General features: G+C 54.8%; 2 protein-coding genes across 3 annotated transcripts; both read left to right on the top strand.

Annotated features, from left to right (window-relative positions):
• Positions 1-218: 218 nt before the first annotated feature.
• DHRS11 (dehydrogenase/reductase 11) lies at positions 219-8544 on the top strand. 2 transcript variants are annotated; one of them, XM_082603223.1, is made up of 7 exons: positions 219-477; positions 3114-3323; positions 5917-6011; positions 6649-6778; positions 7416-7508; positions 7707-7772; positions 7897-8544. In XM_082603223.1, exons 1-7 carry the CDS (start codon positions 346-348, stop codon positions 7936-7938), a joined length of 768 nt encoding a protein of 255 aa, XP_082459349.1. In that variant the 5' UTR covers positions 219-345; the 3' UTR covers positions 7939-8544. The 2 variants fall into 2 exon arrangements, with proteins under 2 accessions (XP_082459349.1, XP_082459348.1); XM_082603222.1 differs by having other exon boundaries at positions 250-477; positions 7707-8544.
• An 828-nt stretch (positions 8545-9372) lies between these two features.
• Positions 9373-13537, top strand: MRM1 (mitochondrial rRNA methyltransferase 1). Its single transcript, XM_082605032.1, has 5 exons — positions 9373-10147; positions 10349-10442; positions 12268-12400; positions 12503-12622; positions 12827-13537. Exons 1-5 carry the CDS (start codon positions 9576-9578, stop codon positions 12970-12972), a joined length of 1065 nt encoding a protein of 354 aa, XP_082461158.1. The 5' UTR covers positions 9373-9575; the 3' UTR covers positions 12973-13537.
• The last annotated feature ends 14446 nt before the right edge of the window (positions 13538-27983 follow it).

The raw sequence follows: 27983 nt of genomic DNA, 5'->3' as shown, positions 1-27983 counted from the left end.
GTCCCACGAGGAGCCGTTTCCTCCCGGCGCAGACTGGGCGGGGCCGGAGGGGGCGGGGCCGTGCCCTCGCTGCAGGCGCAGGGGGCGGGGTGGCCAGGCCGCTGTTGGTTCTCCGGCGGGATGTGGCCATTCGCGGAGCAGCGGAGGGTGGAGCCGGGGGCGGAGGCAGGCCAGAGTGGAGGCAGGTCCAGGCGCAGCTCTGACTGGGGCTGGTCGGCGGCGGTTGCCGCGGTGGTGACAAGAGAGGGGTCGGGCCCCTACGACCCGGGGCGGAGCTCTGCGATCCAAGTGCTGGTCTCCCCAAGCGAGGTGGGCGGGCGGCTCGGGACCCTGGCCAGGGCCGGCATGGAGCGGTGGCGTGACCGGCTGGCACTGGTGACGGGAGCTTCGGGGGGCGTCGGCGCGGCCGTGGCCCGAGCCCTGGTCCAGCAGGGACTGAAGGTGGTGGGTTGTGCCCGCACCGTGGGCAACATCGAGGTAATGCCCTGCTGGGGAACGGGTCGCTCTGGGTGACGTCGTTTCTGCCGGGCTAGGGTCCAGGTGGGGGATGGGGAGTGGTCGGAGCCAAGCTGTCACGCTGCCCTCACTTGCCCGCCACCCCAGGGTCACTTGCAGCAGGCTCAGGGGCAAGAGAAACGGATGCCTAGGTGGAGGGGAGGCTGCTTTTGGACCCCTCAGGGCAGGACTCCACCTTCGCTTTTCAAAGTCCAATCTTTTAAGGACCCTTTTCTCCTGACGGCCTCTCCTCCAGTATACCAACTCTCTGACTCACTGGCATCTTTCTCCTTCTCCCCGACCTGCATGCCCGGGTTGGCTGAGGAAGGGAGAAGCCAGAGATCAGGGGCTAAGCCAGGGAGAAGGAAAGAAAGTTTCCTGCCTCAGTGGCTAAGCTGGCTACTGGATTGCTTCCTCTGGTCCCCAGACCTAGCCCACAAAGCCAAGCAGTGAGGTTTTGATCATGATCATTTTCACCCAGAACTGCGAATGGGGTTGTGGTGGGAGTGGAACTTTTCTGACGAGGCTCAGCTCCATCTTCCCCCGAAATGTGAGGGTTACCTCCTACCGATGGACGTAAGGGACGAATGGGATATATAGGTAGACGTTTCTTCAATCTCACTGTCCCAGGTGGGACTGACTAGGTGAAATAGGGCATTGAACATGTGAGCCCTGGGGGACAAAGCATTCTGGAACTGAACCTCCTGGTTTTTCTCTTAACGTGGGTTGGGAGCCCCAAGAGTTGTGAGCAGGGAGGAAGAATACAAGAAATTTCCGTCATAGGATCACTTTGGATTTGCCCCTGGCAAGACCCCTCTCAGGGATTGGGCTAGTGCTTAGCTTTGTCTCCACTCTTGCTCAAAGTCCCTGGGCTGGGAGAGGGTGAGGAGGTCTTGGGTGGGGGCACAGCGGGAAGGTGTACCGGAAGGAGGACGGTGTCCCCCCCCCGCCCCCGCGCCCTGCCGCTGACCAAAGGTGCACTTTATAGCCTCCTAGATAGTCCCAAGGTCACCTGGCTATACTGTTGCCCCACTCTCCCCCTCCCTTTCTCCTATCCTGAGGCGCTCAGGGCCCAGCCTGCACTTTGGAGCCTAGAGGATCAGACCAGGGATTAGACCACTTGATTCCCTAATTCTAAAGCCACTCTTGCCTTCTCTTCCTACCACCTCCCGACCCCAAACCAGCCAGGAAAGGGGTCCCTGAGCCCAAAGGAGATCCCCAGGCTGGTCACGAGGGTAGATGAGGACAGGTAGGGCACAGAAGGCGGTGACAGGGAGCCCCTCCATTCTGGCTTTGCTGCAGGGCTTTGAGTCGGGAGGAGGAAGGGAGAAGTTGCATGCCAGGGGAGGGGAGAATTCCAGGCTTCTTTGTCCACAGTCTGCTTTTATGGATTGGTTGATTCACTCATTCATCGATACGAAAACAAAATTTGAGTTCTGGCCTCCTACAACGAGAAGCCCTATTTCCTGAGGTGGTCGTGAGTAGGTGAAAGGGGACTTCTGGGTCCCTGAGGACTGTATCTCTTAAACTCTTGGAAAGTTAAAGCAGAAAAGAATTTCCTAGGTCACCTGACCCGGCCCTTTACTCTCCGCTTGGTCTGGGGGAAGGAAGGTGTTCCCGGGCAGCTGGCCAAGCCGGCCTTCCTCTAGGGCACCCTGCACCCACCAACCCGATCCCTCCCACACATGTACGTAGTCACCTTCATGAGGCTCAGGTGCCCGGTCGGTCACTGGCCTCCAAGGCTACCACGTAGCTTGTTTTCTCCCTGATTCTGAATGGCAGCTTCCCTCATAGCCATCTCTCAATGGCCCGTCTTTCTCAGATCTTTCTCTCTCAGGGATCCTCAGTGTCTTGAGGACCCTGGCGATGCACAGGGGCACCCAATGTCACCTGCCACCTGGCTTGGCTCACAGTACCCAGAGAAACTTTGGGGTGGAGGGTGGTGCACCGTGGGTCAGAGAGAAAGAATCCGTCCTGACTTTCTGACCCTTTCTATAGGCGGAGTGAGGGGCGACTGGCAGTTGGGCTCAGCTGAAAAGTACGTGTGAGGACCCTGAGCCAACTGGCTGCAGTTTGTGGAGGGAGGGCGATAGTTTAGATATAAGCCCTGCCGGGAGGGACTGGATGCAATGATGGGAGAGAAGAGAATCGAGGCCCTGGTGTAACCAGCTCAGTGACTCGTGGCACCGGCAGAAGCAGCAGGGGGGTGGGGGAGGCTTGCATCTCCCCTACGAGCAGAGGTGTGTTCCTTTGGGGAGAGAGTCAGAAAAGAGATATCACTCCATTCCCAGGGTCCCTGGGCCCCTTCTCTGACACGCTCACAGCCCCAGCCCTTCTCCCCTCTTAGACCTGAAGACTCGAGTTTATCCCTCAGGTTCCTCCATGGATGATCTCAGCCTCCCCCTCCCTCCCGGCTCTCACCACCCACCCCCCAACCCCAGGACTTTGACCAAAGAGGACACGCTTTGGGGATAGGCAGTCCCAACATCTCTGTGGCTGCAAGGTGGCTGCCAAAGGCGAGGGTTCTGTGAGCAGTGACACCGGTGGGAGGTTATCTCTGGGTGGGGAGGCGTGGAGTGAGCGGCTCACCTCAGTTAGACCCCTGTTGGGTTTCATAGGAGCTGGCTGCCGAATGTAAGAGTGCAGGCTACCCCGGGACTTTGATGCCCTACAGATGTGACCTGTCAAATGAGGAGGACATCCTCTCCATGTTCTCGGCGGTCCGCTCTCAGCACAGCGGTGTGGACATCTGTATCAACAACGCCGGCTTGGCCCGGCCTGACACCCTGCTCTCAGGCAGCACCAGCGGTTGGAAGGACATGTTCAATGTAAGGGCTGAAGGCCTGTGGCTGGGGGTGACAGGGATGGGGGAGAGGCTGGGAGAAGAGCGGAGAGCCAGGAGCCAGGGTGCTGCTGGGGATAGACATCTACTGAGAGGGGCCTTCAGTTTCCTACCTGGGGCACTCTCCCCTGCTTCTCCTCCCCGGAAGGAGAGAGAGTGGATGAATGGCCATATCTTTTTCATTCTTCTTTCCTTTGAGCCCCTGGGGGCAGTTCTTCAAGTCTAGGCTGATTTCCTTCTATTGGAAGAGATATGGATAGGAGAGAGAATGGCTGTCTGAACGTCCCCAAGTGTCAGCACTGTGCTGAGTGCTTGGGACCATGGTCTTACGGGAAGAAAAGGGACCGAGAGACAGGAGATAAAGAAGATGATCAGCCCCGCCAGTAACTATGTGGCTTCAGGCAGGTAGTTACGCTGTCTGAGCTTGTCTTGTCACATTTAATTGGGATGAAACACACCTAGACCATCCATATCTGGGGTCACAAACTCCACTGTCCCCTGGGGCTGGGTAGGTACGTAAAGGAGGGAGGCGGGTCATATGGGAAATACATGGATGTCTGGGGGTGGCTGCGCTGCAGTCTGGGCAGTGCGGGCAGATCCTATGACCTCTCTGAGAGCAGAGAGGACCTAGATTTTCATGTGGAACCTCACCCCTCCCATTCACCAAAACCTCAGCTCCAGGAGGGCAAGGAGTTTTGTCTGTTTTCCTCTCTGTCACAGCCTCAGCCTGCAAACACTCCACAGATACTTTTTGAATATATGAAACCTTCCAATACATATTGGAAGTGAATTTTAAAATGTTTCAAAACCACGTGTGGACCAAACACAGCCGTCAGGACGTGGGTTTTCAACTTCTAGACTGTATTGTGAGGCAATATTGGGGTATGAAAATATTCTGAGACGTTGAAAGCATTGTGTACATGGGACGCTTCTTTCCCCTCACAATCCTTTTCACATGTGCTCCCAATAGATTTAGCGCCTAACAGGTGCTTGGGCCCAGAGATACGCAATGAAGCTTGAAACAATAAACGGGAAATGAAGCACTGCCTTTTCCCTCAGAGAGCCTTCTGGGGGATCCGGGTTGTGGTCGTCACCTGCAGTAAGGGGGTCTTTAAACCTGGGCCTCAGCTTACCCATCTGTAAATTGAGGCACACATATTAAGTCCCTAAGACCCCTTTCAGCTTGAACACTATATAATTCTCTTAGGATCGTCTTATGAGGCATCTCCCAATAGAACCACATCATTAGACACACAGGGAACCCCTGGCCCTATACCTAGGAGAATCCACTCCCCTGGCCCAAGGGGATCTGTTTCTCTGACTCCATCCATCCGTCCTCAGGAGCTCAGTTCTCTGCCTCAGAAACCCACATTGTTAAGAGGACCAGAAGCAGGGCTGGAAACCTCTTACGTCCTGCCGTGAATGCTGGGGCAGGTTTACACCGAGAGTTATTTGTCCTGATGCCTGGCTCTGACACCTGATAAAGAGAAACATCTAATCTCCTGGCTGGTCTCCTCTCTTCCCCAGAGGAGAGAGCGAAGACCTGCTGAAAGCTTTATCACTGCTTGTCCTCGTGGGTGAGGCTAAAGGGGTGGGGCTGGGCAGGAGCTTTAGAGCAGCGACACTTCTTCAGGCCTCTGTTCCAGGAAGGGCGGGGATCTGGGGTCACCTCTGCCAGAGGAGCAGGAGTGGGAGGGTGCCAAGGAAGGCAGGAAGCCCCCATGCCCTTGGGACGTCCCTTGCCATCCTGTGACAAGTTACCCCACCCTCTGAAGAGTCTCTGTGCCTAGTCTTACAGATGGAAGAGAGGTTAAAGGAAGGCGCAGGATGAAGGAGGATCAGGCCTTCTCCTGTCCACTGTAGTCTCAAGGGAGGGACAGGAAAGGCACAGAGAGCAGTGGGTAAGGTAGGGAGAGGCTAAGATCTGTCCTGAGGAGAGATTTTTTTTTTTTTTTTTTTTTGCGTTACGCGGGCCTCTCACTGTTGTGGCCTCTCCCGTTGCGGAGCACAGGCTCCGGATGCGCAGGCTCAGCGACCATGGCTCACGGGCCCAGCCGCTCCGTGGCATGTGGGATCTTCCCAGACCGGGTCACGAACCCGTGTCCCCTGCATCAGCAGGCGGACTCTGAACCACTGCGCCACCAGGGAAGCCCCTGAGGAGAGATTTTTAAAGTCTTTTTTGGAAGGATTTTAGGCTGTTTAGGAGAGAGGCGAGCCAGTGACTCTGTCCCAGAGAAGAGTAGGGCATTTGGAGAAGAAAGGAGATGATTCCCTAAGGTAGAGGTCCTGCTGTTTGCACAGGAGACGGCCAAGACAGGGAGGGTTCCTGGGTTGTGGGTGCGTTTGGGGGGCATCGTCCAGGGAGAGGTGCTTCCTCTGCTGTCAGCTGGGGCTGGAGGCTTGAGGGGGAGGAACCTAAAGCCAGGTGACCTGTCCCCTTCATGGGTCTCTGGTAGGATCTGGACTCTGTTTTGGATGCCACCCGCCCCCCCCCATCCCACCCCAGGGTGCTCTGTGGCTCCATCACCTGCTCAGATGGGCCCAAGCTGGAGACACCCCACTGCCCCTCTGGCCTGCAGGTGAACGTGCTGGCCCTCAGCATCTGCACACGGGAGGCCTACCAGTCCATGAGGGAGCGGAAGGTGGATGACGGGCACATCATTAACATCAACAGGTGAGGCCGGTGGCTGAGGGCCGGAGTTCAGATCACCACGCGCCCTCCCAGCTGGGTGATCGCCTGCGGCCCATTTGACCTCTTTGGACCTCAGTTTCCTGGGTGGTAAAACAAGGATTTAATACCCAGTTAATACCCAAATGGCACGACTGTGGTGAGGGGAAGAATAGTATGTGTCAAGTGCCAGCCCCTAGTTGGCTGAAAGGGGTAGCTCAGCCCCGTTGCAGCTGAGGCCTGGGGGCTCTCCTGGGACTGAGGTTCTCCATTCCTCAGGCCGCAGCATGAACCTCACCTCGTGGCACAAAGACTGCACAGTCTCTGTCACTGGGGAGTCCCCGGAGACGTGGCCTCTGTGCCACAGATCTCCCAATAGAACCACATCAGTGAACACACAGATGAAATCGAGAGAGTTTTGACAACCTGCGTGGACTGGAGAGTGAATGCTGGGGTCGGCGTAGGGAGGACTCCTAGGAAGAGTGGGGCTCACAGGAGCTGCTTGAATTACAGAAGCTGGGCCAGTGGCCGTGACGATGGCCTCTGGAGGTCCCGTTTAGAAGGCGTCCAGGGGGTGGGGTTGGCTGGTACAGCAGGGGGCACTGCTTCAATCTCTTCTTTCCCCTTCCCTCCCTCCACCCAGCATGTCTGGCCACCAAGTGCCACCCCAGTCCGTGGCCCATTTCTACAGTGCTACCAAGTACGCCGTCACTGCGCTGACAGAGGGGCTGAGGCAAGAGCTTCGGGAGGCCCAGACCCACATCCGAGCCACGGTGAGGGGTGGCCTGGCCCTGGTGGGGGTTGGGAGGCACAGGCCCGCTCACCCCACACACTTGCGGCCCGGGGGCCCATGTCCTGGCTGTGCTGCTTAGAGCTCCCGAGTCTGTACTGGGCCCACATCTACTGGGCTCTGCTGCTACTTGCATGGCCCTGCTCAGTACCTGAGTTCCCGCATTTCTCGGACTTTGAGGTGGGAGGCGGGTGACCTGAAGGGAACGTGGTGGGGTGAGACTGAGGGAAAGCAAGGGATTGTGGGAAACCACAGCTGGAAAGTGGGACTCTGGGCTCTTCCCTTGAAGGCTGTATGACCTTGGGTGACTCGCTCAACCTCCCCAAGCCTCAGTCTTCTCATCTGTAAAATGGAGATGATAATACCTGTCATGTTATGAGGTTTTAAGGGACACCACTTTGTAAAACTGACCTGGCTTATAGTAACGGCTCTGTAGCTGATAGCAATCATTCGGATAATCCCCAGTGGCAGCTTTGGAGGGAGGAGGTGGCTGCTGGACATCGGGCAGCCATCACTGGGAAGCTGGGGCCCTTTGGCTTCCATCCTTTCTCTGCAACCTCCCCAAGGCCTGGCCTCTGACTGGGGCTCAGCTCCTGAGCAGGCTGTCTCTGTTGGCCCAGTGCATCTCTCCAGGAGTGGTGGAGACACAATTCGCCTTCAAACTCCATGACAAGGACCCTGAGAAGGCAGCTGCCACCTATGAACACATGGAGGTGGGGCCCAGTGAAGCCATTCACTTCCTAAATGAAGGCAGAGGGAACCCTGGCCTTTAGACTTAGCCCTTCTAGCCAGCCTGTCACCCCTCCTGCAGGGTGGTGGTGGGAATGGAGGTGCTGGAGAGGACCTCAGTGGTGGGAGGGGACTTGGATCCATCCTTCCCTCATCTCACCCCTTTCCCCTGGTGCTCTCAGTGTCTCAAACCTGAGGATGTGGCCAAGGCTGTCATCTATGTCCTCAGCACCCCGCCACACGTCCAGGTGAGTCTGGCCTTGGATGTCCATCCCCTGGAGGAGCCCAACCGTCCCCAGAGGAGAAGAGCAGGGAGGCTTTAAGGGGGTGGGGAGAGTGTCCTGGCTGCCTCAAGCCTTGTGCCTTCCGCAGATCGGAGACATCCAGATGAGGCCCACGGAGCAGGTGACCTAGTTTCCTGTGGGGAGCTCCTCCTTCCCTCCCTGCCCCTCAAGGCTTGGCACCTGCCTCTGGATTTGGGGTGTTGATTTCTGGACCCTTGGATTCCACTTCCTTTCCCCACCCCCAGCAGGGGCTAGAAAACTTGTTTGAGGTTTCATATAATCTTGTCCAGTTGTTTCCACCGAATTTGAAAAATGGGCAGGGGAGAGGAGGTGGTGTCCCTGACTGTTTTCCCTGCTGATTCATTCTTGGTCTCCGTCTTGGGCTCCTTGGCCTTTGTTTGCTGTCCTTGGTCTCTTCCCTTTGACCTGGGAAAGGGGCTGTGGCCAAAAGTGGGGCTTTCCCCTATCTTCTTGCACCCCACCCCCGTCCCTTCAGGATGGGCGGCAGAGGAAAGCCCTCACCTTCCATCTGAGTGGCTTTCGGGGCTCTGGGCTTCCTCCTTTCCCTGCATCCCACCCCCACCCCATCTACTCCCCGTCCCAGTTCTCCAGCCCCACTGTGGCTTCTCAGCCCCCGGAGGGGTCCTCACTCCACTCTCTGGCAGCAGAGTACCAGGGCCTGCCTCCCATGTGGGTTTCACTGTGATCATTAAAAAAGAAAAACTGCGACAACCTACCTTGGCTTCAGAAGTGTCTTTCAGGTCTTCCCCCTTCCTGTGATCAGGAATGGTTGTGTCTCGGAGTTTCTTCCAGGAGAGTGGGAAGGTGGATGGATTGGGGGCATCGCTCCTGGAGTGTGGATTACCTTTGGGCTGGGTCTTGAAAATGGGTAGGAGTTTGCCTGCCAGAAAAGAAGACAACAGGGCTTGCAAGGCGGGGAGGCCCGGAAGAGCACGCAGTATTGTGGGAACAGCACAGAACTTAGTGCAGGAGTGAGGTGGGGCTGAAAAGGTAGCTCCTTGCCTGGATCCCCCGGGGGTCTGAGTGCTGAGCAAGGAGTCTGGCCATTACCTGTGGGCCAAGGGCATCGGTTGGTTTGTCAGCAGGTGCAGGTCAGGCACAGAGCTGTCACTTAGAGAATCAGCGCCATGGCACAGGAAGTTATTGGTGGGGTCCTGCTGACTGGTGCCGATGGTTTGACAGGCAATGGAGGTGTAGAGTAGGGGCTGGATGTAGGAGAATCTTCTGAGGAAAGTCACCAGCGCCTGGTGGAGGACGGGATGTGGGGAGGGAGTCACCACGACTAACCAGGTTGAATAGGGAAGCCAACACATCCCCTTAAAGTGTCCTTTGCTGGTACTAGGGTGAATGAGGTCCTCCAGCCTCCTGGGACCTTGAAGGGTGCAGAACGCAGCCCACGGTAGGCTCAGCTCAGCGGCGAGCACCCCTCGGGCCAGTGACTGGGCGGTGGAGGTCGTCGCTCAGCCGGCCCTCCAGGGGGCGCTGTGGGCATGCGCCGTGCGGCTCCAGGCCGGGGGCGGGGCCGTCCGAACGCGGAAGCGGAGTGGTTCACGTGGGGGCCAGGAGGGGCCTGTCTAGGTTCCGCGGCCGGGTTCTGGCCAGCACCCTACTGGGAATGCTGGCCTTTCCTGTATCTGAGTGGGTGGGCCGGGAGCAGCCTTCGGGTCCCCTTCACCCGCTTTCGGGGCCTGGGAGCGGGCCCAGGCGGGGTTGACCACTCCTGAGGACGCAGCTGGGGCATCGACCATGGCACTGCTCTCGGCCGTCGGGGGCGCGACCTGGCATTGCTGCGGTCGCCTCCTCACGCGTCCTTTCTCCCAAGCGGCGGGGCGTGGGGTGCGGCCCGGCGGGGAGGAGCTAAGCCGCCTGCTCCTGGATGACCTGGCGCCGACTCCGCGGCCGGCCGGGGGGCTGGAGGTTCTGTTTGGCCTGTCCCCGTGTCTCCTGGCTCTGCGGGCCGCCCGCCGCCGCGTGGCCCGGCTCCTGCTCCAGGCCGGTAGGTCCAGGCTGCAGGGGGAGCGGGCCGAGCTGCTGCGCGCGGCTGAGGCGCGGGACATCCCGGTTCTGCGGCCCAGACGGCGGAAGCTGGACGTCCTGTGCCGCTACCAGGTCCACCAGGGCGTCTGCATGGAAGTGAGCCCGCTGCGGCCCCGGCCCTGGGCTGAGGCCGGGGAGGCCGGGGAGGCCCGGCCAGGAGACGACCCCCAGCAGCTGTGGCTCGTCCTCGAGGGGCTACAGGATCCCCGGAATCTTGGGGCCGTGCTGCGCTCCGCTCACTTTCTCGGAGTGGATAAAGTCATCACCAGCCGGAGAAACAGGCATGGCCTCCCCTTATTCCCCGTGTGCCCCAATTTGGAGGCGCAGCCGAGTTCCTAAGCACCTTGACCCTTGGGTGGTCCCTCAGCCAGGCCTCCCCAATGCCAAAATTCTCACCCCTAACTCTTGGGGGCTGGGGGGAGGGCACGGCACCGGGCTTGAGATTACCCAGCCTCATACGGTGGCATGGGGAAACCTTGCAGCTGCCCGCTCAGTCCTGTAGTCAGCAAGGCCAGCGCCGGGGCTATGGAGGTGATGGACGTGTTCTCCACTGATGACCTGGCCGGTTTTTTACAGGTAATGGCGCGGAGAAGGAGGGGGGGCGGGGTGTCAGTAAAGGAGAAGAAATGAGCCAAGTTAAGTCTCTCCAAGGGCCCCCAGCTTAGCAGCTGATGGACGAAAGGGAGAGAAGGGGACGTGTTGGTATCGCTTCCGACATCCTTCTAAATCCCTTTAGGAAGAGAAGGATCCGGAGTTTTAAAAACCACACATGGTGGGACTTCCCTGGCAGTCCAGTGGTTAAGACTCCGCGCTTCAAATTCAGGGGGCGCGGGTTCCATCCGCGGTCGGGGACTAAGATCCCACATGCCCCGCGGCGCGGCCAAAAAAAAGGAAAACACACACGCACGGAGCAGAATCTGATGTTAAGGACTTCTACCGCACTCCCTTCCGAGGCGTACATCTGTGCTCCTCCTGCGGGTTTACGCAGTGCCTCACTGCCCAGTAAGCAGGTATTCAGTAAATGCTCAGCTGTGAGGAACAGGTGGCTCCTGGTTCCTCCAGGAGGGGCGCGGCTTGAAAGGCAACCTCAACAGGGACTAGTCCATGCCTTTCCCCTCGTCCCTCCCACAAGCGAAGAAACAAAGCAACAAAAGAAACCCTCAAAACCACCACCACCGCCAAAAAAACCACTTCGATATCTAAGAAGAAAGGGGCAAACCTAAGTATTAATAAAACCCCTCTCCTGGTCCATACACATTTTTCTTCAGCTGTGCTTCCCTTGCTGGACACAAGGGGGCAGTACTGCCCTGTATTTAGCAGCTTCCCTGACCATCCTCTCCCAGGGCTCCCAAGTCACAGTCCTTGGATCTCTTTTCTGTATATATTCATTTCTTGTTGGTCGCATCCAGTCTGATGGCTTTAAATGCCATCTATATTCGAATGCCTCCCAAACTTGTATCCTCCTGGATCTTGCTCCTGAACCTCAGATTTACATATGTAGTTGCCTGCTCAACAGCTCTTTTTTTCTGTCTTATGATCATTTCAAACAAGATTTCCAAATGTTGTTCCTGTTCCTTTTGCAGACGTGCCCAGCTCAATTGATGGCAACTCCTCCATGCCTTCAGTTGTTTAGGCCCCAATACCTTGGCACCCTCCTTGATTCTTGCTACTCTCACTCACCATGTCCCACCTGTTGTCATATCCTTTTGTTTTTACCTTGATGTTATTTCCACGTTCTCACCATTTCTCACCATCTCCACTGTTACCACTCTGGTCCAAGCCACCATCATCTCTAGCCTGTATCATTGCAGAAACCTAACTGGTCTGCTTGTTTCTGCTCGTGGTTCTCAACACAGGCAGAGTGATTCTGTAGAGACATAAGTCAGACCATGTTACTAGTTCTCTGCTCAAAAACCTTTCAAAGCCTTTGCATCTCTCAGAGTAAAAGCCAAAGGCCTTCCAGTGGCTTTTGAGGTCCTACCTCACGTGGCCCTTTGTTTCCTCTCCTGTCTCAGTGGCTCCCTGTCCACTGGCCACCTTGTTCTGCTCTTCCTCATGCATGCCAGGTAAGCACCCGCCTCTGGGCCTTTGCACTTACTGATCTCTTTCTAGAATATTCCTCCCCCAGATGTGTACATGGTGCTCCCTCACCTCCTTCAGGTCTGCATTCAAATGTCACTTCGGTGAGGCCTTCCCTGACCACCCTTCTACGAGGCTGGGATTTGGGCCTGTTTTGTTCATTGCCTTATGCGAGTGCCTAGAACAGAACCTGCCCATTCTAGGTGCTTAATAACTATTGACTGAATCTGGTGGCTCAACGAGGGAATGAATATATGGGCAAGGCCGGGGCTCTGATGGAGGTTTGGTGAGCTAGAGCATGATTTCTTCTTCCCTGTTTCAGGCCAAAGCCCGGCAGGGCTGGCTCGTGGCTGGCACGGTGGGCTGCCCGGGGCCTGAGGTCTCCCTGTCTTCTGAGATCCCCATCACTAATTGCTTGGAGTTCCGCTGGGACCGGCCTACTCTTCTAGTGCTGGGTAGGTAGATGCCCCTGCTTTTCTGTGCTCAGACATGCATTTTCTGAGTGCCTGTGTGAACAGCTGGGGCCTCCCTAACCCTCTGGCCCCCGTACCCTGCAGGGAACGAGGGCTCTGGTCTGTCCCGGGAGGTGCAGGCCTCCTGCCAGCTTCTGCTTAACATCCGGCCCGGCCGGCAGCTGCCTCCTGGACTCGAATCCTTAAATGTCTCCGTGGCTGCAGGTGAGCCTCCACTCCCCTTACTTCTCTCCCTTTAATCACACATGTACAGCTGGTTCATCCTAAACAAGTTTCTCAGTCTTTGTGTGTCTCTGTTGCTTTATGTGCCAAATGAGGAAAATACCTACATCCTCTTGAGGATGAAGTGAGGGAGTGCCTGGCACATGGTCCCTCCGCTTCTCCATCCTTGCCCCTCTGTCTGTGCAGGAATTATTCTTCACTCCATTTGCAGCCAGAGGAAGGGTTTCCCGGTGGAAGGGAAGAGAGAGCAACCTCTTCAAGACCCCCAAGATCCCTCGGCCTCGTCTGAAGCGCCCAGAGTGGCTCAGCACCCGGGACTGTCCTCGGAATGAGAAAAGGAGAGGCAAGACGGGGGCTGACTTGGACCGTCCGAGGTGTGTGTGTGCTGTGGGGGCACACACATCCACACGCTTGAGTGTGCCGGGGTCTCTTGCCTTCTTGCCTGAGTACGTGCACCCATGTTGATAAACCGCTCTCCCGGGGCTGGGAGCTTTGTGGTGGAGACCAGAGGAAGTTGTTTCCCGTTTTGGCTTTGGACTTGCAATTGGAGATGGCAGCTTGTTAATTTCCAGGCTGTGCTGCTACAGAGGGTCTCTTTCTTTCCAGGCCCTGCCTGGAAGTCAAGGGGAAGTTCAGACATCAGAAGGGAATCAGGTGGCCCAGTCCAGGGGTCCTCTTCCTCTTGGACCAGCATGAGAATGTAGAGGGAAGCCCTGGGCTCTCTTGTGGGCCAGACAGGTGCTAATCCAGGCTCAAACCCTGCCCTACTGGGGCCTTGCGCACGTGGCTTCATCGTGGCTTCATCTTTTTGTGTCTGGGGGCCCTTGTCTCCACCTCTCTCACAGGGCTGTTGTGAGAATCCAGTAAAACATCACCTGGTATCCAGCAGGCCCTCAACCAGTGAGCCATTATATCTGATTTCTCCATTAGGTGGCAGCCTCGCTCTTTGGTCCATAGTCTTCAGGATGCTTTCACAGACACCTGGGGAGATTCCTGGCTGTGGCCCTCCCTCCCCACCCAGAGGCAGGGGAACGATCAGCAAATACCTCCCACCCTACTGGCCCACCGATAACCCCCATGGGTGAGTCATCAGTCAGTCTGCCTCTGTGGAGGGACCCGCTGAACCAGAGCCTTGGCCTTTGAGTCTGGGAGGTGGTGAGGACCTCACAGCATCGCTGTTTATTGTACAACCCGGACAACTTTGGTACTCCTGCCCCAGGGTCCCACAAGTGGAACAGAGGCCACTAGGATAAGTAACGTAGAGCAGTGTTGGCTGCACATTGGAACCACCTGGCAAGCTTTAAAAAACAAGTGACACTGGGGACCCACCCCTCCCAGCCTGATGTAATTGGTCAGTGTGCAACATGAACATCTGAATTTTTAAAGCTTCCCAGATGGGTTTCATGTGCAGCCCAGACTGGGAACCACTAGTGTTCTCAGCCTCAGCAATACTGACATTCTGGGCTGGGTAACTTGCGAAGGCCTGTCCTGTGCATTGTAGGACGTTTAGCAGCATCTCTGACCTCTGCCCAGAGGCCCAGTTGCTGGTAGCACCCTTCTCCCCCTAGTTGTGACAGCCAAAAATGTCTCCAGACACTGCCACGTGTCCCCTGGGGGACAGAATCGCTCCTAGTTGAGAACCAGTGCTCTGGAGCATGGATCTGGAGGACAGCAGCCCTAGGTGTGGATCCCGATGCTGTGTGACCTTGGCCATTTCCTTACCCACCTGCGCCTCAGCCCCCTTCTCAGTCAAAGGGGGATAATCATACCTTCTTGGGTGGCCGGGAGGACATAGAGGGTGATAGGAACTCAGTGCCTTACACATCATAGGTGCTTGGTAAGTAGTACTGCCCTTTTCTCTGTGGAATGGATTTATCTTGGAATTCTAATGGTGATGCCAGTTTAGAAAGACATTTGAATTTGTTTTAAAAATGCCTAAGATGGCTTTAAATTCAAAGTTATTCCTCTCAAGAAGGAGGAAGAAATCCCTTCATAAACGCCATAGATCTCCATTGCCCGGGTCCCGCCTTGAGCTTTGTCCCTGACTGCCACACAGGCTCTGACCTCTGCTGGCACATGTCCATCTTGGGGGTACTGCACCACCTCCCATATCCCTGCTGCACTCTTGACCAAGAGCCTGGTGTGGTTTTTACCTGTGGCTGTGCCTTAGTGTCCTGGGATCAGAGAGTGGGTGGGTGGGGGCATCACTTTAATAGTCCAGGTGCCCAGAGGCACCAGGCTGATTGGATCGGCATCTCTGGGGAAGGTGCCAGGCACCAGCATTTCTTAAGAGTTCCCCAGCTGATGCCAGCGTGCAACCAGTTCAAGAATCACTGGCTCTCAGACCACCCGCAGGTGTCCAGCTGCTTCCAAATCATTCACACCTATGCTTTTGAGTGCATGCCTGAAAGTTTGGGCCAAGCAACCTTTCACCTGTCCCCAAGGTTCTTCAGAAGATGCTGGATCCAGCCCTGACTCTGTGGCTTCCTATCTGGATGGTGTCTTGGTCTCCTCATCTGTAAAATGGGGATAGTGCCATCACTACCTGCTTCAGCTACCCCCTCCCCAATAGGGAGGTTGTAAAAATAAAAAGTATTCTGTAAACTACAGGGCTGTGCGCCCCAGGACTGGCACATGATAATACAAACCTGGATGTGAGGGTTCAGTTTATGTGTCAACCTGACTGGGCCATGGGGTGACTGGATATTTGGTCAAACACTATTCTCTGTGGTTCTGTGATGGTGTGTTTGGATGAGATTAGCATTTGAATTGGTAGACTGAGTAAAGCAGATTGCCCTCCCCAGTGTGATGGGCCTTACCCAATCAGTTGAAGATCCGAATAGAACAAAAAGACCCTTCTGCAAGTAAGAGAATTCTCCCTGCTTTTTGGAACTGAAACATGGCCTCTTCCTGGGCCTTGAGCTGGCTGGCCTTCAGATGGGGACTATATCATCAGCTCTCCTGGATGTCTAGCCCCACCCTGCAGAACTTGGGGCTTGTCAGCCTCTATAATCACATGACCCAATTCCTTATAACATACATAGTGTGTATCTGTATGTGGATGTGTATATATATATCCTATTGGTTCTGCTTCTCTGGAGAACCCAGACTAATAGACCTGATGAAATCAAACTGAGGTGTCCTGGTGCTCCCCTGCATGTGCGGGTACAGAATTTAGTTCTGCTCTCTAGAACTAAACCCAGCATGGAACCTAGAAGTTGGGGTTTGGTGTCCTTGGGGTCCAGAGCCCCCTCCTTCCCACGGACTCCTCCGTGGTGTCTGGAACCCTATCTAACCTGCCTTGGGCCTGCTGTTCATCAGCTTTCTGATTCCCAGTGGTCTGGGCCACCTAGAGGGCCACTCCCCTGGGCAGACAGACAGGCCCAGGCGGCTCCTCCCTGCTTCACCCGCTGGGCAGCAGGCTGGCTTTCCTCTGGAAAGACAGGTTCACTTGGACCAAAGGGAACTGAGGCCATAATTACCTGCCAGGTACACACAGGTGTGTAGTTAGTCATGCAAACCAGGCACTCCCAAGACAAAGAAAATGCACCTGAGGCCCTAAGGCCGAGGATGAGGCCTGATTCTCTTTGCACGTGGCCTCAGGTGCTGGCTTCATAGAGGCTGCTCAGCTCAGCAAGCGCAGTTAAAAGCCCAGGAGCTGGGGTGGCTGTGGCCATGGGTATGAAGGGTGGCAAGGTCGGGATGCAGCCAGAGGAGAGCACAGTGGTGGCTGAGAACATGACCTTGGCTGTTCAGCAGTGTTTGCTTTGAGTTCCAAGCCTGACACTTGCTAGTGGTGTAAATGTGGACATGTCCTTTAACTTTTCCAAGCCTTGGTTTTCCTCATCTGTAAATGGGGACAGTAGTGTCCACCTTGGAGGATCGTGGTATGGATCGTTTTGAGATTGTGCACGTAAAGCCCTCAGCCCCGTGCCCTCAGACTTCAAGGTGTTTTCACAGTGCCTGGGGGCCAACCTAGAGGTCAGGGCACTGGGCTCTGCCCTCCTACCAACCTGGCCTCAATTTCCCCATAGGCTCTAGGGCCCCTTTCAGCTGCAATATGCAGTGGTTTACCGCCAAGAACTGAGGGAGTTGGGGGAGGGGCGGGGGTTGAAATGACATTTGCAGGACCCTCCTTTGTCAGGGTCCCCCAGCCAAGAGGGGACAGGTCTCAGAAGGTTGGTGTTCCCAGAGCAGCTCAATTGTGGCCAGCACCCCTGCCCCCTCCAGGGCTGGCATCTTTTTCTTTTTTTGGCAGGAGGTTAAATTGCCAGTACCCACCCCCAGGCTGGGGTCCTGAACTCGACCCCCCTCCCCACTCCTGCAGGGCCAGGCGCCAGGGAGCCCCACAGTTTGTAAATGTAATCAACCTTGAGGTCTCTGGCTTCCACAGGTGCAGTTAGCATGCCCATCTGCTAATCCCTGATTAATGATGTTTACAAACATGGGACTCCACTCTCAGAGCTGCTCAGCCCCTCCCTCCTGCGCCGGGAGGCAGGGGTCTTCCTAGCACCCCCAGTCCACTACTTCAGGCCTCCCCAGCCGACACCCCTCACCATCCCCTTCCCCAGGCAGTGAGCAGAGATGGAGGTCCTTCCTCAGAGCCCCCTGGCCCAACTCTTACTGCACACAGATGGAAAGGAGACCCAGCGAGAGCACCCAGGGAGACCGGAGGCTGGGAGGCCTGGGATCCTGCTCTTCTTTCTTCCCAGTTCTGGAACTTCCAGGACACACGGTGTTGCCTTTACTCACCAGGCCGGCTCTAGCCCCGGGGCCACACATACATACCTCCCTTCGTGGAGGTGTGGGCCCGTCCCCAGTGCCCCAAGGTTTGGGATCCCCAGCCTCTCCCCAGACACCCCTCCCACCTTCCTGCTGAGGACTGTGTGGGTCTAGTCAGAGGCCCAGTGGCGAAAGCATTAGGAACACACTTCTCAGGGACCTATATTCAGTGTCCTGGGATAATCCATAATGGAAAAGAATATGGGAAAGAATTTGCTGTACAGCTGAAGTTAACACAACATCGTAAATCAACTCTACATCAATTTTAAAAAAGAAAAAAACACACACTTCTGGATCAGACAGTCCTGGGTCCAAATATTGGGTCTGCCTCAGGCCAATCACTTAACCTGATTGAACCGCAGTTTCTTCATCTGTGAAATGGAGATAGGAACAGTACCTATCATAGAGGTCGTTGTGAGCATTAACGATTGGATGTATAAAAAGGACTTAGCACCGTGCCGGCGACACAGTAGGTGCTCAATAAATGTGAGCTTTTTTATGTCAGTGAAAGTAATGACAATGATAAGAATAATGATGATGATGATCAAAGGAGGCATCAGAAGCTACAGAGATGCCCAAGGAGTCCTCCTCCCTGGGGAGAAGGGCAGGTCCCAGCTCATTACTGGTGGGGGCTGGGTGGAGGTGTCAGATTGGAATCACTCCTGGGTCTATTCGCAGCTTCTCTGTTTCATTAACACCTCCCTGGTGGTCTTCAGCTCATCCTGCTGGGGGAGGTGCCTCCTAGAGCTCCCTGCTCCCCACTGCTGGGTCTGTGTTCAGACCCACATACAGAGAGTTTTATGTGGGAGAGAGGTGTCCACTGGCTGGGAGGCTGTCACTGTCCCCTCCCCCCAAGGTCCTGGGGGCCTGGTCAGGGGGTGGAGCGCCTGAGGCTGCCCTTCCTCTCCCCTCCCCCATCAACCTCTCATTCCCCACTGCATCCCAGCCTGGCCGCTGCTTCCTTCCTTTCGAATCTCGAATCTCCCGTGACTCGGTGTGAACACAGCTTGATCTTGGGTTCTCATCCTGACCCACCTCTTCCTAGCTGGATGACCTAAGGCAAGTCGCCGTCCTCTAGGACATTTATTCAGTTCTGTAAAATGGGGCTACGATACTCACAGCCTGGTAAATTGCTAAACTCTCTACCGCCGTTGTTGTTATTTACAGGGAACAACCGCTGCTCTCAGAATTATCATTTTAAACCGCAGGACTTTCTTTAGCCAACTGGGGTAGGGGAGCAGGACCAGAGCCCTGAGGACCATTAGGGTCAAAGAAGCAGGAAAGGGTGTGAACTTTGCCCCAGTTAATTGTCCCAGTTTCCTCCCCAGACTGGGAAAGGGAGTGGGGCTGGTCACTGAATTGGGACCGGGAGGTTTATACCTCGGGGCTCCGGGAAGGCTGCTTCTAAACAAGGTTCCCCTCCACTACGCTCCAAGAAGGATTCTTATGGAAATGCCTGTCCTTTGCCCCCTGCGTGCCCTCTCTGTCACAATATTCCATTTCAGAGGACACCCTTCACCAGCTGCGGCGGGCCGGGAGGAGGGGCTGGGCCCGGGCTTCCCACACCCCGCCCCCAAACTCAGCAGTCTGGCTGAACTTGGCCCCTTCTGCGTTCTCCTGCCACCTGGTCCGCCTCAGACACCCTGCTTTTTGCTGAGGTTTGTGGGTGTCAGAAGGGAGGCTCTAAAAAGTGGTACCTTTTGTGGTTTATCTGTCACCTCAAAAAAACGTCCGTGGGCTGAACAGTTTCCTTCAGAAAGAAGAAAATGAGACACAAGTCAGCAAACGAGGGAGACAGACAGTGGGCTTGGTCCCTTCTTGCAAGCAGCCTTACAGGCCTCCCCGTCCCTTGGTCCCCACAGGCCTCTGCAGACACTAAGCCCCTCCCACTGCCTAGGAACACCCACTCCCCTCCTTTAGACTATGGGGCAGGAGTTAGCTTTACTCCTTTTGTATTCCCGGGTCCCAGCACAGGGCCAGGCACATACTGGGGGTTTAAAAACCATGAATGAACAAGCAAATAGGTCCTGAGATGGGAGACTAATTGCCTCCCCGTCCTCTTCTCTATGGTGGGGTGGGGGGGCAAATCTCTCAGCATGTTTCCAGCTGGCCCTGACCTTTCACCTTTCAGAGGAGGCAAGATGCAAATGGTCCTCCAGCCACAGCTGCTCTTGATTCTCTGAAACAAAGAAGCTAATCGAGGGCTGAGGGGTTGCTCTGCAGAACCCCTCAGCCCTCAGCCCTGCTGAGACCCATCTGCATCCAGGCCTTGCACAGATGCCCCTCCCGTAGATGGGGGTACTAGCTGCAGGTCAGATACTGCCAGGGGCTGGATCTTGTTTAAGTCAGAGCCCTGGGACCAGTACACGTACACGACAGTCTCGCCATGGTGAGTACGGGACCCACAAGCGGTGTGCCGGCAGCAGGGTGATGATGATGATCATGATTATGATGATGACGATGGTGGTGATGGGACGAATGTTTATTATCTATGTGTCATGCGCTAGCAGTTTTACATGCCTCATCTCCTTTAATCCTTATGATGCTTTGGGGTGGGCAGTGTTACTACCTTTGGTTTATAGACAGGAAATAGACCCTGAGGGGTTGAGTAACTGGCCCAAGGTCCTGGTGTGGCAGTCCGAAGGGTTTGGGAGGGAGGGAAGGAGGGAAGGGAGAGGGGGTGGGGAGCTGGGGTTGGCAGGAGAGGACCTGCAGCCCAAGCATCCGCCAGGAGGCTGCTGCTCAGGAGGCCAAGCCACGTCTGCACACAGCCACCCTCCCTCACCCGAACACCAGGCCCCTCCCCCATGCAGCACCCCACCCTGTCTCCCCACTCCACCTCTTCCCAACCATCTCCACAACCTCTAAGTGGGTCATCCCAGTGCGGGAGCACCTCCACCAGCTCCCGGCTCAGTTGTGGGTGTTATGCTCAGGCTGGGAGGCCAGAGTGACAGCTCAGGGCTGCTGTGGGTGGCATGTGTCCTAGAGATACCCAGACTTGGGTTTAAATCCTGGCTCTGCTCCCACATCTAAAGGCTCAGGCCTTAGCTGAGTTTCTGAACCTCTCCACTTCGTTTCCTCCCTGTAAAATGGTGCCCAAACTGGCTTTCTCCCAGGGTTGTGCTGGAGCCTGAGAGAAAACGCGCTGGGCACAAGGTAGGCCTTCAGAACTCTTCCTTGCCCCGCTCTTCTGTCTCTCGTGGGGGCCTCCCTCTGTGTCAGCCTCTTTACCCTTCTGAGCTCAGGGTCTGGTTCTTCCTCCCCTTCTCAGCTCTGCGTCTGTTTTCTGATGATCTCCATCCTGTCTGCCTGTCACGGGGGGTCCCTGTTGCTGCTCCCTCTCTGGGGCTGTGTCTCCACATCCTGTATGTCCCTGTCTTTCCCTCTCCTCTGGCTCTACCCTGTAGGGCAGATCGATGGCCGCCGCTAGTTATCGATTGGGGTGGGCATCCAAGTGTGGCTGCCGGAGGCCAACATTGACGGACAGGATCGGTGCCCAGGCTGATGGAGGGGCCGTTGGAGAACCTGGGGCTGCAAGGCAAGAAGGGCTCCCACCTCTCCTGCCAGGACGTGGGAGTGGGAGTCCTTAAAGCTGCAGACCCTGCCGCTAGGATGGGAACAGAGGGCGGGCCAGAGGGCCTCTGAGGACAGACAGCCAAGGCTTAGCTCATGCTGTCGTTTAACAAGTATTTATTGAGCATCTACTACATGCCAGCTGGGGATACAGCAGTGAGTGTGAGTCAGCAACAATCAATAAGTAAAATTATATAGTGTGTTATGCAAGAAATAGAGCAGGGAAAGGGGGATGGAAGTGCAGTTTGGGGGAAGGCTCCATTTTGAATAGTGTAGTTAAGGATAGGCCCCCTTGAAAAGGTGATCTTTATGCAAAGACCTGAAGAAAGAGGAGGGGTGAGCCCTCTGAGAGCGTTCTGGGCAGTGAAAGCACCAAGTATGAGCAGAGACCCTCTGGTGGGGGCAGGCTTGGTGTGCTCTAGGCTCCCAAGGAGGTTGGTGGTGGAGTGAGGAATAAGGAGAGCAGGAGGAGATGGGTGGGAGGGGGAATGGGGGGGGGTAGGCGCATGCATGGCTGGGGGTGGACAGTCAGTCCAGGGCTGTCAGCTGCCCCAGCTCCAATCTGAGAGGCCTGAGCAGCTCCCACACAAGGGTAGCCTCTAGAATATGGTTCTGATGCTCCAGCCATGCCCGGAGGTTTTGTTTGTTTGTTTGGGGTTTTTTTGTTGTTCTTTTTTTGTTTATGTTTCGGGTTTGTTTTTTTTTTTTGCGGTACGCGGGCCTCTCACCGCTGCGGCCTCTCCCGTTGCGGAGCACAGGCTCTGGACGCGCAGGCTCAGCTGCCATGGCTCACGGGCCCAGCCGCTCCGCGGCATGTGGGACCCTCTCGGACCGGGGCACGAACCTGTGTCCCCTGCATCAGCAGGCGGACTCTCAACCACTGCGCCACCAGGGAAGCCCTGTTTTGGTTTTTAACTGAAGTATACTTGGTTTACAACATTGTGTTAGTTTCAGGTATACAGCGCAGTGGTTCAGTGATACGTATATATGTGTGTGTAGATATATATTCTTTTCCCTTATAAGTTATTACAAAATATTGAGTATAGTTCCCTGTGCTATACAGTAGTCCTTGTTGGTTATCTAGTTTATATATAGTAGTGTGTATATGTTAATCCCATCCTCCTAATTTATCCCTCCAACAGTGACCACGTTGGAGGTCCTTCCCTGGCTTTGTCAATGAGATAATGATCACAGCACCCCTCTCAGTAAGAATCTCTCAGTCCTTGTTGAGTTGGGGAGACTGAGGCTCAGAGACATTTGGCAACTTGCCCCGGATCATGCAGCTAGGAAACGGCAGAGCTGGGACTCCCACCCAGTTTTGTCTAATTCCAAAATCTTTGCTTTTTCCTTCTTTTTTGCCTACCACCTTAACCATTTTTAGTGTACAGTTCAATAGTTAAGTATATTCACATTGTTGTGCAACAGATCTGTGGATCTTTCCGTCTCACAGAATTGAAACTCTACACCCATTAAACAACAACTCCCCATTCCTCTCCCCACCACCATTCTATTTTCTGTTTCTGTGAATTTGACAACTTTACTCACATATGTGGAATCATATAGTATTTTTTTATGACTGGCTTATTTCATTTAGCATAATGTCTTCAAGGTTCATCCATGTAGCATGTGATAGGATTTCCCTCCTTTTTAAAGGCTGAATAATATTCCATAGTATGTATATACCACCTTTTGTTTATCCATTCATCGGTTGATAGACACTTGGTTTGCTTCCATCTCTTGGCTATTGCTGAATAGTGCTGCCATGAACACGACAAGTGTGCAAATCTCTTTGAGGTTCTGTTTTTAATTCTTATGGATATACCCCTAGAAGTGTGATTGCTCGATTATATGGTAGTTCTGTTTTTAATTTTTTGAGAAACCGTCATACTGTTTTCCACAGTGGCCGCACCATTTTACAATCCCCCTGACAGTGCATGAGGGTTCCAGTTTCTCCAGATCCTCACCAACACTTGTTATTTTCTGTTTGTTTGTTTGTTTTTGATAGTAGCCATTCTGATGGGTGTGAGGTGATATCCCACTGTGGGTTTGATTTGTGTTTCCCTAATGATTAGTGATGTTGAGTGTCTTTTTTTTTTTTTTTTTTTTGGCCACACCAGGCGGCATGTGAGATCTTAGTTCCCTGACCAGGGATCGAACCCACGCCCCCTGCATTGGAAGCACAGAGTCTTAACCACTGGACTGCCAGGTAAGTCCCTGAGCATCTTTTCATATGCTTGTTGTCATTTGTAAATCATCTTTGGGGAAATGTTTATTCAAGTCCTTTGCCCAGTTTTTAACTGTGTTATTTTTTTGTTGATGTTGTTGTTGAGTTGTAGTTCTTCATATATTTTGAATATTAATCCTTCATCAGACAGTGATTTGCAATTATTTTCTCCCATTCTGTAGGTTGCTTTTCACTCTATTGAATGTGTCCTCTGATGCACAGAAGTTTTACATTAAAAATTTTTTAATGTTATTTTTATACAATTTTTAAAGATTACTTTCCTTTTAGAGTATTACAAAATAGTGGCTATATTCCCTGTGTTGTACAATACATCCTTGAGCCTCTTTTACACCCAGTAGTTTGTACCTCCCACTCCCCCATTCCTAGACTGCCCTCTCCCCCCACTGGTAACCACCAGTTTGTTCTCTGTATCTGAGTCTGCCTCTTTTATGCAATATCACTAGTTTGTTATAGAAGTTTTAAATTTTGACGTAGTCTCATTCATCTGTTTTTTCTGTTATTGCCTGTACTTTTGGTGTCATATCCAAGAACCCACTGCCACTCCTCTCTGCAGTCAACAGTTCTGCTGACACCTTTGGGTGGGTGGGTGGGAGGTAATGGGGAAGGACAGTTTGCAACAGTTGAGGGAATGAGGAAGTGTTTAGCCAGGAGAGCGGAAGCCCATGGGTGGTAGTGGTAGGAGCAGTGGCCGTGGTATTCAAATTACAGAAGCGCTTTCATGGGTCAGAGCAACGACCCAGAGGGCAGGATTGGGCCCAGTAGGAGGCTCAGGGAGCCAGATAGCAGCTCAGTCTAACAGGATTCCAGAGGTTGAATGGGGTACTTTGGAGGTAGTGAGCTCCCTGTCACTGGAGGAGTGCAAGCATTCAGATGACCACTCCGGCGGGATGTGGCACAGGGGCTTCAGGCACATGATGTTAAGTTTGGGTTGATGGCCTCTGATCCCTTCTATGATTCAGTAAGGAAGGAGGGAACTTCAGCCTGTGGGGTGGGGTAGACAGGATTCCACCTGACAAGTGTCCTCTCTTCTGTGTCTGGGGAAGTCTTGTAATTTGGGGTTGAGCTGTGGAGGAGATTCCCTGAGTTGCCGTCACCCTGGAGCCTGAACCCAAGCTCTGACCTGGATGGCCCCAGGATCTTGGAGCCCTGGGCTGGAAGAGGAGAAGAGAGGTGAAGATGTGGCACCTTCATCGCCTGCGAGGTGCTGCTTGTGAGCAGAATGAATTGAGGGAACACAGACTTCAGGGCCTGGCAGACCTTGGTCAGGTGCTGCCTTGGGCACTTGCAACCTGGGTGGCTGTGGGCAATTTCTTTAACTTCTCTGATCCTCACTTTCCTCAGCTGAGCAAGGGGCCATTGCCTCTCTTGCAGGGTTTTCTGCAGAATGACGATAACAAGTGCCTGGAGGCTGGCTAGTGCTCAATAATTGCCTTTCTCCACCCTCCAAAGCCAATGACCTTGAGTGAGCTGTACAACCACCACTCTCCGGTGCTGCTTCCCACTGTTCTTGGCCTTGGCCAACCCCTCTGACCTGGGTGGACCTCAGTCCCTCATTCCTTCTGAGGCTGGGAATCCAGACTCCTGGATCCAGATCCAGAACCCAGCCTGGCCATTGAAGACGCCCAAGCTGGCCCAGGGGCCCTCTCGGCCTGGTTGGGCGGGGCTGGATGGCAGCCTCATCTCCCCTCTGTTGGTCCTCTGTCAATGCCTGTCCTGATGGCTACTGGCCCTGGAGCCTCCTCAGTGCTGGTTGCCCAGTCCCTCCCAGCCCTGCAAGCTGTGCCTGGGCCCATCTCCTTGTATGTTGCACCCAGAGATCCCCCACCCAGTAACCCCCAGCCCAGCACCCCCCATTGGGGCAAAAAATCAAATCTCATTAAAGGCCATTGATTTTCCTGCAAATTTGCTGCTAGTACACTTTGAGGATTCTGAAGAGGGTGAGAGGACTGGAGAGCTGTCTGCCAGAGCCCCCAGCCCGCTCTTGCCCTTCAGCACAGCAAGGTTCTGGATATGCCACTGATTTCTGGGGAGAGAGTATTTCTCTGTCTGGCTGCCCCCATCTTCCTACAAGGCTGGTGTGTGTTTCTGTTTGTGTATGTCTGTCTTTGTGTGTCAGTGTGTGATTTTGCATGTCTGTGTGTGTCCCTGGGTGTCGGTGGTGTGTCTCTGTGCATCTTTGTGTCCACTTGTCTCTGTATCTGTGTATATATCTAAATGTGTGTGTGTGTGTGTGCGCGCGCATGACTGCAGCAGGGGATATGACGCTTGGCTGGCAATTGAACCCCTGATGCTCTGCTGCCCATGAACCAGGCAGCCTGGGGAAGGGACTTGACTTAGGGTAAACCCAGGATATGGATCTGGATCCTCCAAGGGGCCAAGGGCTGGGAGGGCTCTGGAGCGGGCATAGGCTTCCCTGCCCTCTCCTACCTACCCCTGCTGCCCCTTTGTCATCTTGGAAATGGGACACCTTGCTGGCTTTGTTGGGGTGTTAATTTGCGGTTGGGGGGCTGGTAGAAAAGATTCACAGCCTGATGTTAGGGGGCGGTGCATGAATTCCTCCCTCCCCTCCCTTCCCCCTGAACTCAGAGCCCCAGGTAAATGTTTAGAGTCGAATGGACATATATTCACCTGGTGAGTCTGGAGAGAGTCGATTAGGAGAGGTTGGGCAGCGAGGGTGCCAGGGAGAGGGTGGGCACAGAGGGCATTCCTGTCTGCTGGGGCCATGTTCCTAGCGCAACATCCAACATCAAGGATGGCCTCAATGGGGATAAAGGTCACCCAGCGGCCCTTTGGCCTTCATGGGGTGAAGTGGTTTATGGCCTGACTGTAGGCTGGGCCGTTGGCCTCTAGCCCACCTGCCAGGGGCAGAGGTCAACCGTGGTGCTGGACTGGCCTTCCAAGCCCTGGGACATAGCTGAGATGCTCCAGCGAGCAGCCTCGATGGAGCCTCCTACACTTTTGGGGGTGGAAGGGGCCCTGGGTGTGTGCCCTCAATGAAGCCTCACCCACCACATCTGCCCCAGGCCTGCACAGGCATGTCATGTGAATTCACGGATGAGCATGTGTGTTCGCACCACGGCCTCTGCCGGGAGAGCTGGGAGCAGCCCTCCGGGTTCCGGGGACAGGCCAGATTTATGGTGCTGGGAGAAATATTTAGGCCCAAGACAGTTTGGTTGTGTTAATTATGGAAATCTAAAGATAATCTATATTTAATGCTGAATTTTGTCAAATTTGCTAAAGAATTAGGGGAGCATGTGCAAACAGTGACACTTCCATGAAGAACAAGGTGCAATTAAACTCTGAAATTTACAGTGGAATAATTGGAGAGCATGACAAATACAGTTATCAGCAGCAACTAATTAGGGGTGTGCTCGAGGTTTCTGGGCTTGATTAATCTCACCTAGATGCTAATAAGTTATGCTGGGCAGCTGATTCCCTTTGTCGCCTCCTACTTTCCACCCTCTCTCCAGAGCACCTGGGGGGCGGGAATGTGGTCTCCACCCCTGGAACAGCCTGGCCTGAAGGGGACAGTGGGGGCACTGGAGCTCCTCTGCTGAGACCTCTCTCCTCAGCTAAGGATGACCTGAACGCTTTGAGCCTCCCCTGCTCAGGCATCCTGGGGTCTCACTGGTTGGTAAGTTCTTCGTGGTGTCTCACTTGAGGCTTGTTGAGACTGAGGGAGTGGGAAGGGGTGCTGAGCCCCCCTTCCCCCAGATAGATTCCATGTGCACCCTCCTCCTTCCCTCTGCTAATCTTCCTTGCTGCTGATTGTGGCCAAGGCTTAGATCCACTGATTAAAATTTAGGCCCGAGCTGGTGCTCTTACCCGGCTGGAGTGTGGCCAGCGCCCTGGGCATTGCTGCCAGGCTCAGCTATGAACTAGAATTGTCTGCTTCCTCTCTGCCTCTCACCCTGCCTCTGAGTCTGTTTCCTGCCCAGATGCCTCTCTGAGACCTGCTGTCCTTGTCCCCGTTCAGGGGCCCACCCTTTCCTCAGAAGTTCTCCTGTCTGCCAGGTCCCCCACTCGGGGTCCCCCAGGGCTGCTGGGGCATGGACCCCATCCTGGGCGGCCCCTCTGCTATTTCCTCCCTTTACTCAATGTCATCTGGCACAGGACAGGGACTCCGATCGGTAGCCTCAGATGAGGTTGGCGCATCTAAACTGGGAAGTTGGGTGAACTGACATTTTTTGTGAATGTCTTCGATACGCCAGAACTCAGCATGAGTGTGTGTGAGCGTGTGTCCATGGGAGGCTGGGATCCTGACGTGGCTGGTGGAGAGACTGAGGGGGTGGGGTGGGGCAGGAGGGGGACAGGGGTCTTGAGAATGCCTCCCCGTGGTAGCTGGGCCAGAGTGGTCCTCCATCCGGGAGGAGGGGGCCTTGCTTCCTGGAGGCCTTCGTTTCTCTTCCTGCTTGTGGTCTGAGGAGCTTTGAGGTCAGACCCACCTGGGCTTGTGTCCCGGCCCTGGGGGTCCTGGGCTGTTCCTAACTAGGACAGGTCTTGGTTTCCTTCTCTGAAACAGAGATAATTACTTCAGGGCACTTGCCCCATGGTCACGAGGACCTGGGGTAAAAGGTGAGGACCTGAGCAGACCCTCAGTAAAGGGGGCTCCCTCGCTGCCCCCCTTCCGACGCCCCCATTTCATCTTTCAGGGGACTTACATACCTCTTCAGTCCATTTGGGGCCCCGACTGAAGGAGGCCAGAGTGGGAAGCAGATCCTGGAGCCTCACCCTCCCCAGCAC

This window comes from Mesoplodon mirus (genome assembly GCF_964341445.2).
Source record: "Mesoplodon mirus genome assembly, chromosome: 18".
NCBI classification, from domain to species: Eukaryota; Metazoa; Chordata; class Mammalia; order Artiodactyla; family Ziphiidae; genus Mesoplodon; species Mesoplodon mirus.
Note: the sequence above shows the minus strand (reverse complement) of the source record. Positions and strands in the feature narration are given on the sequence as shown.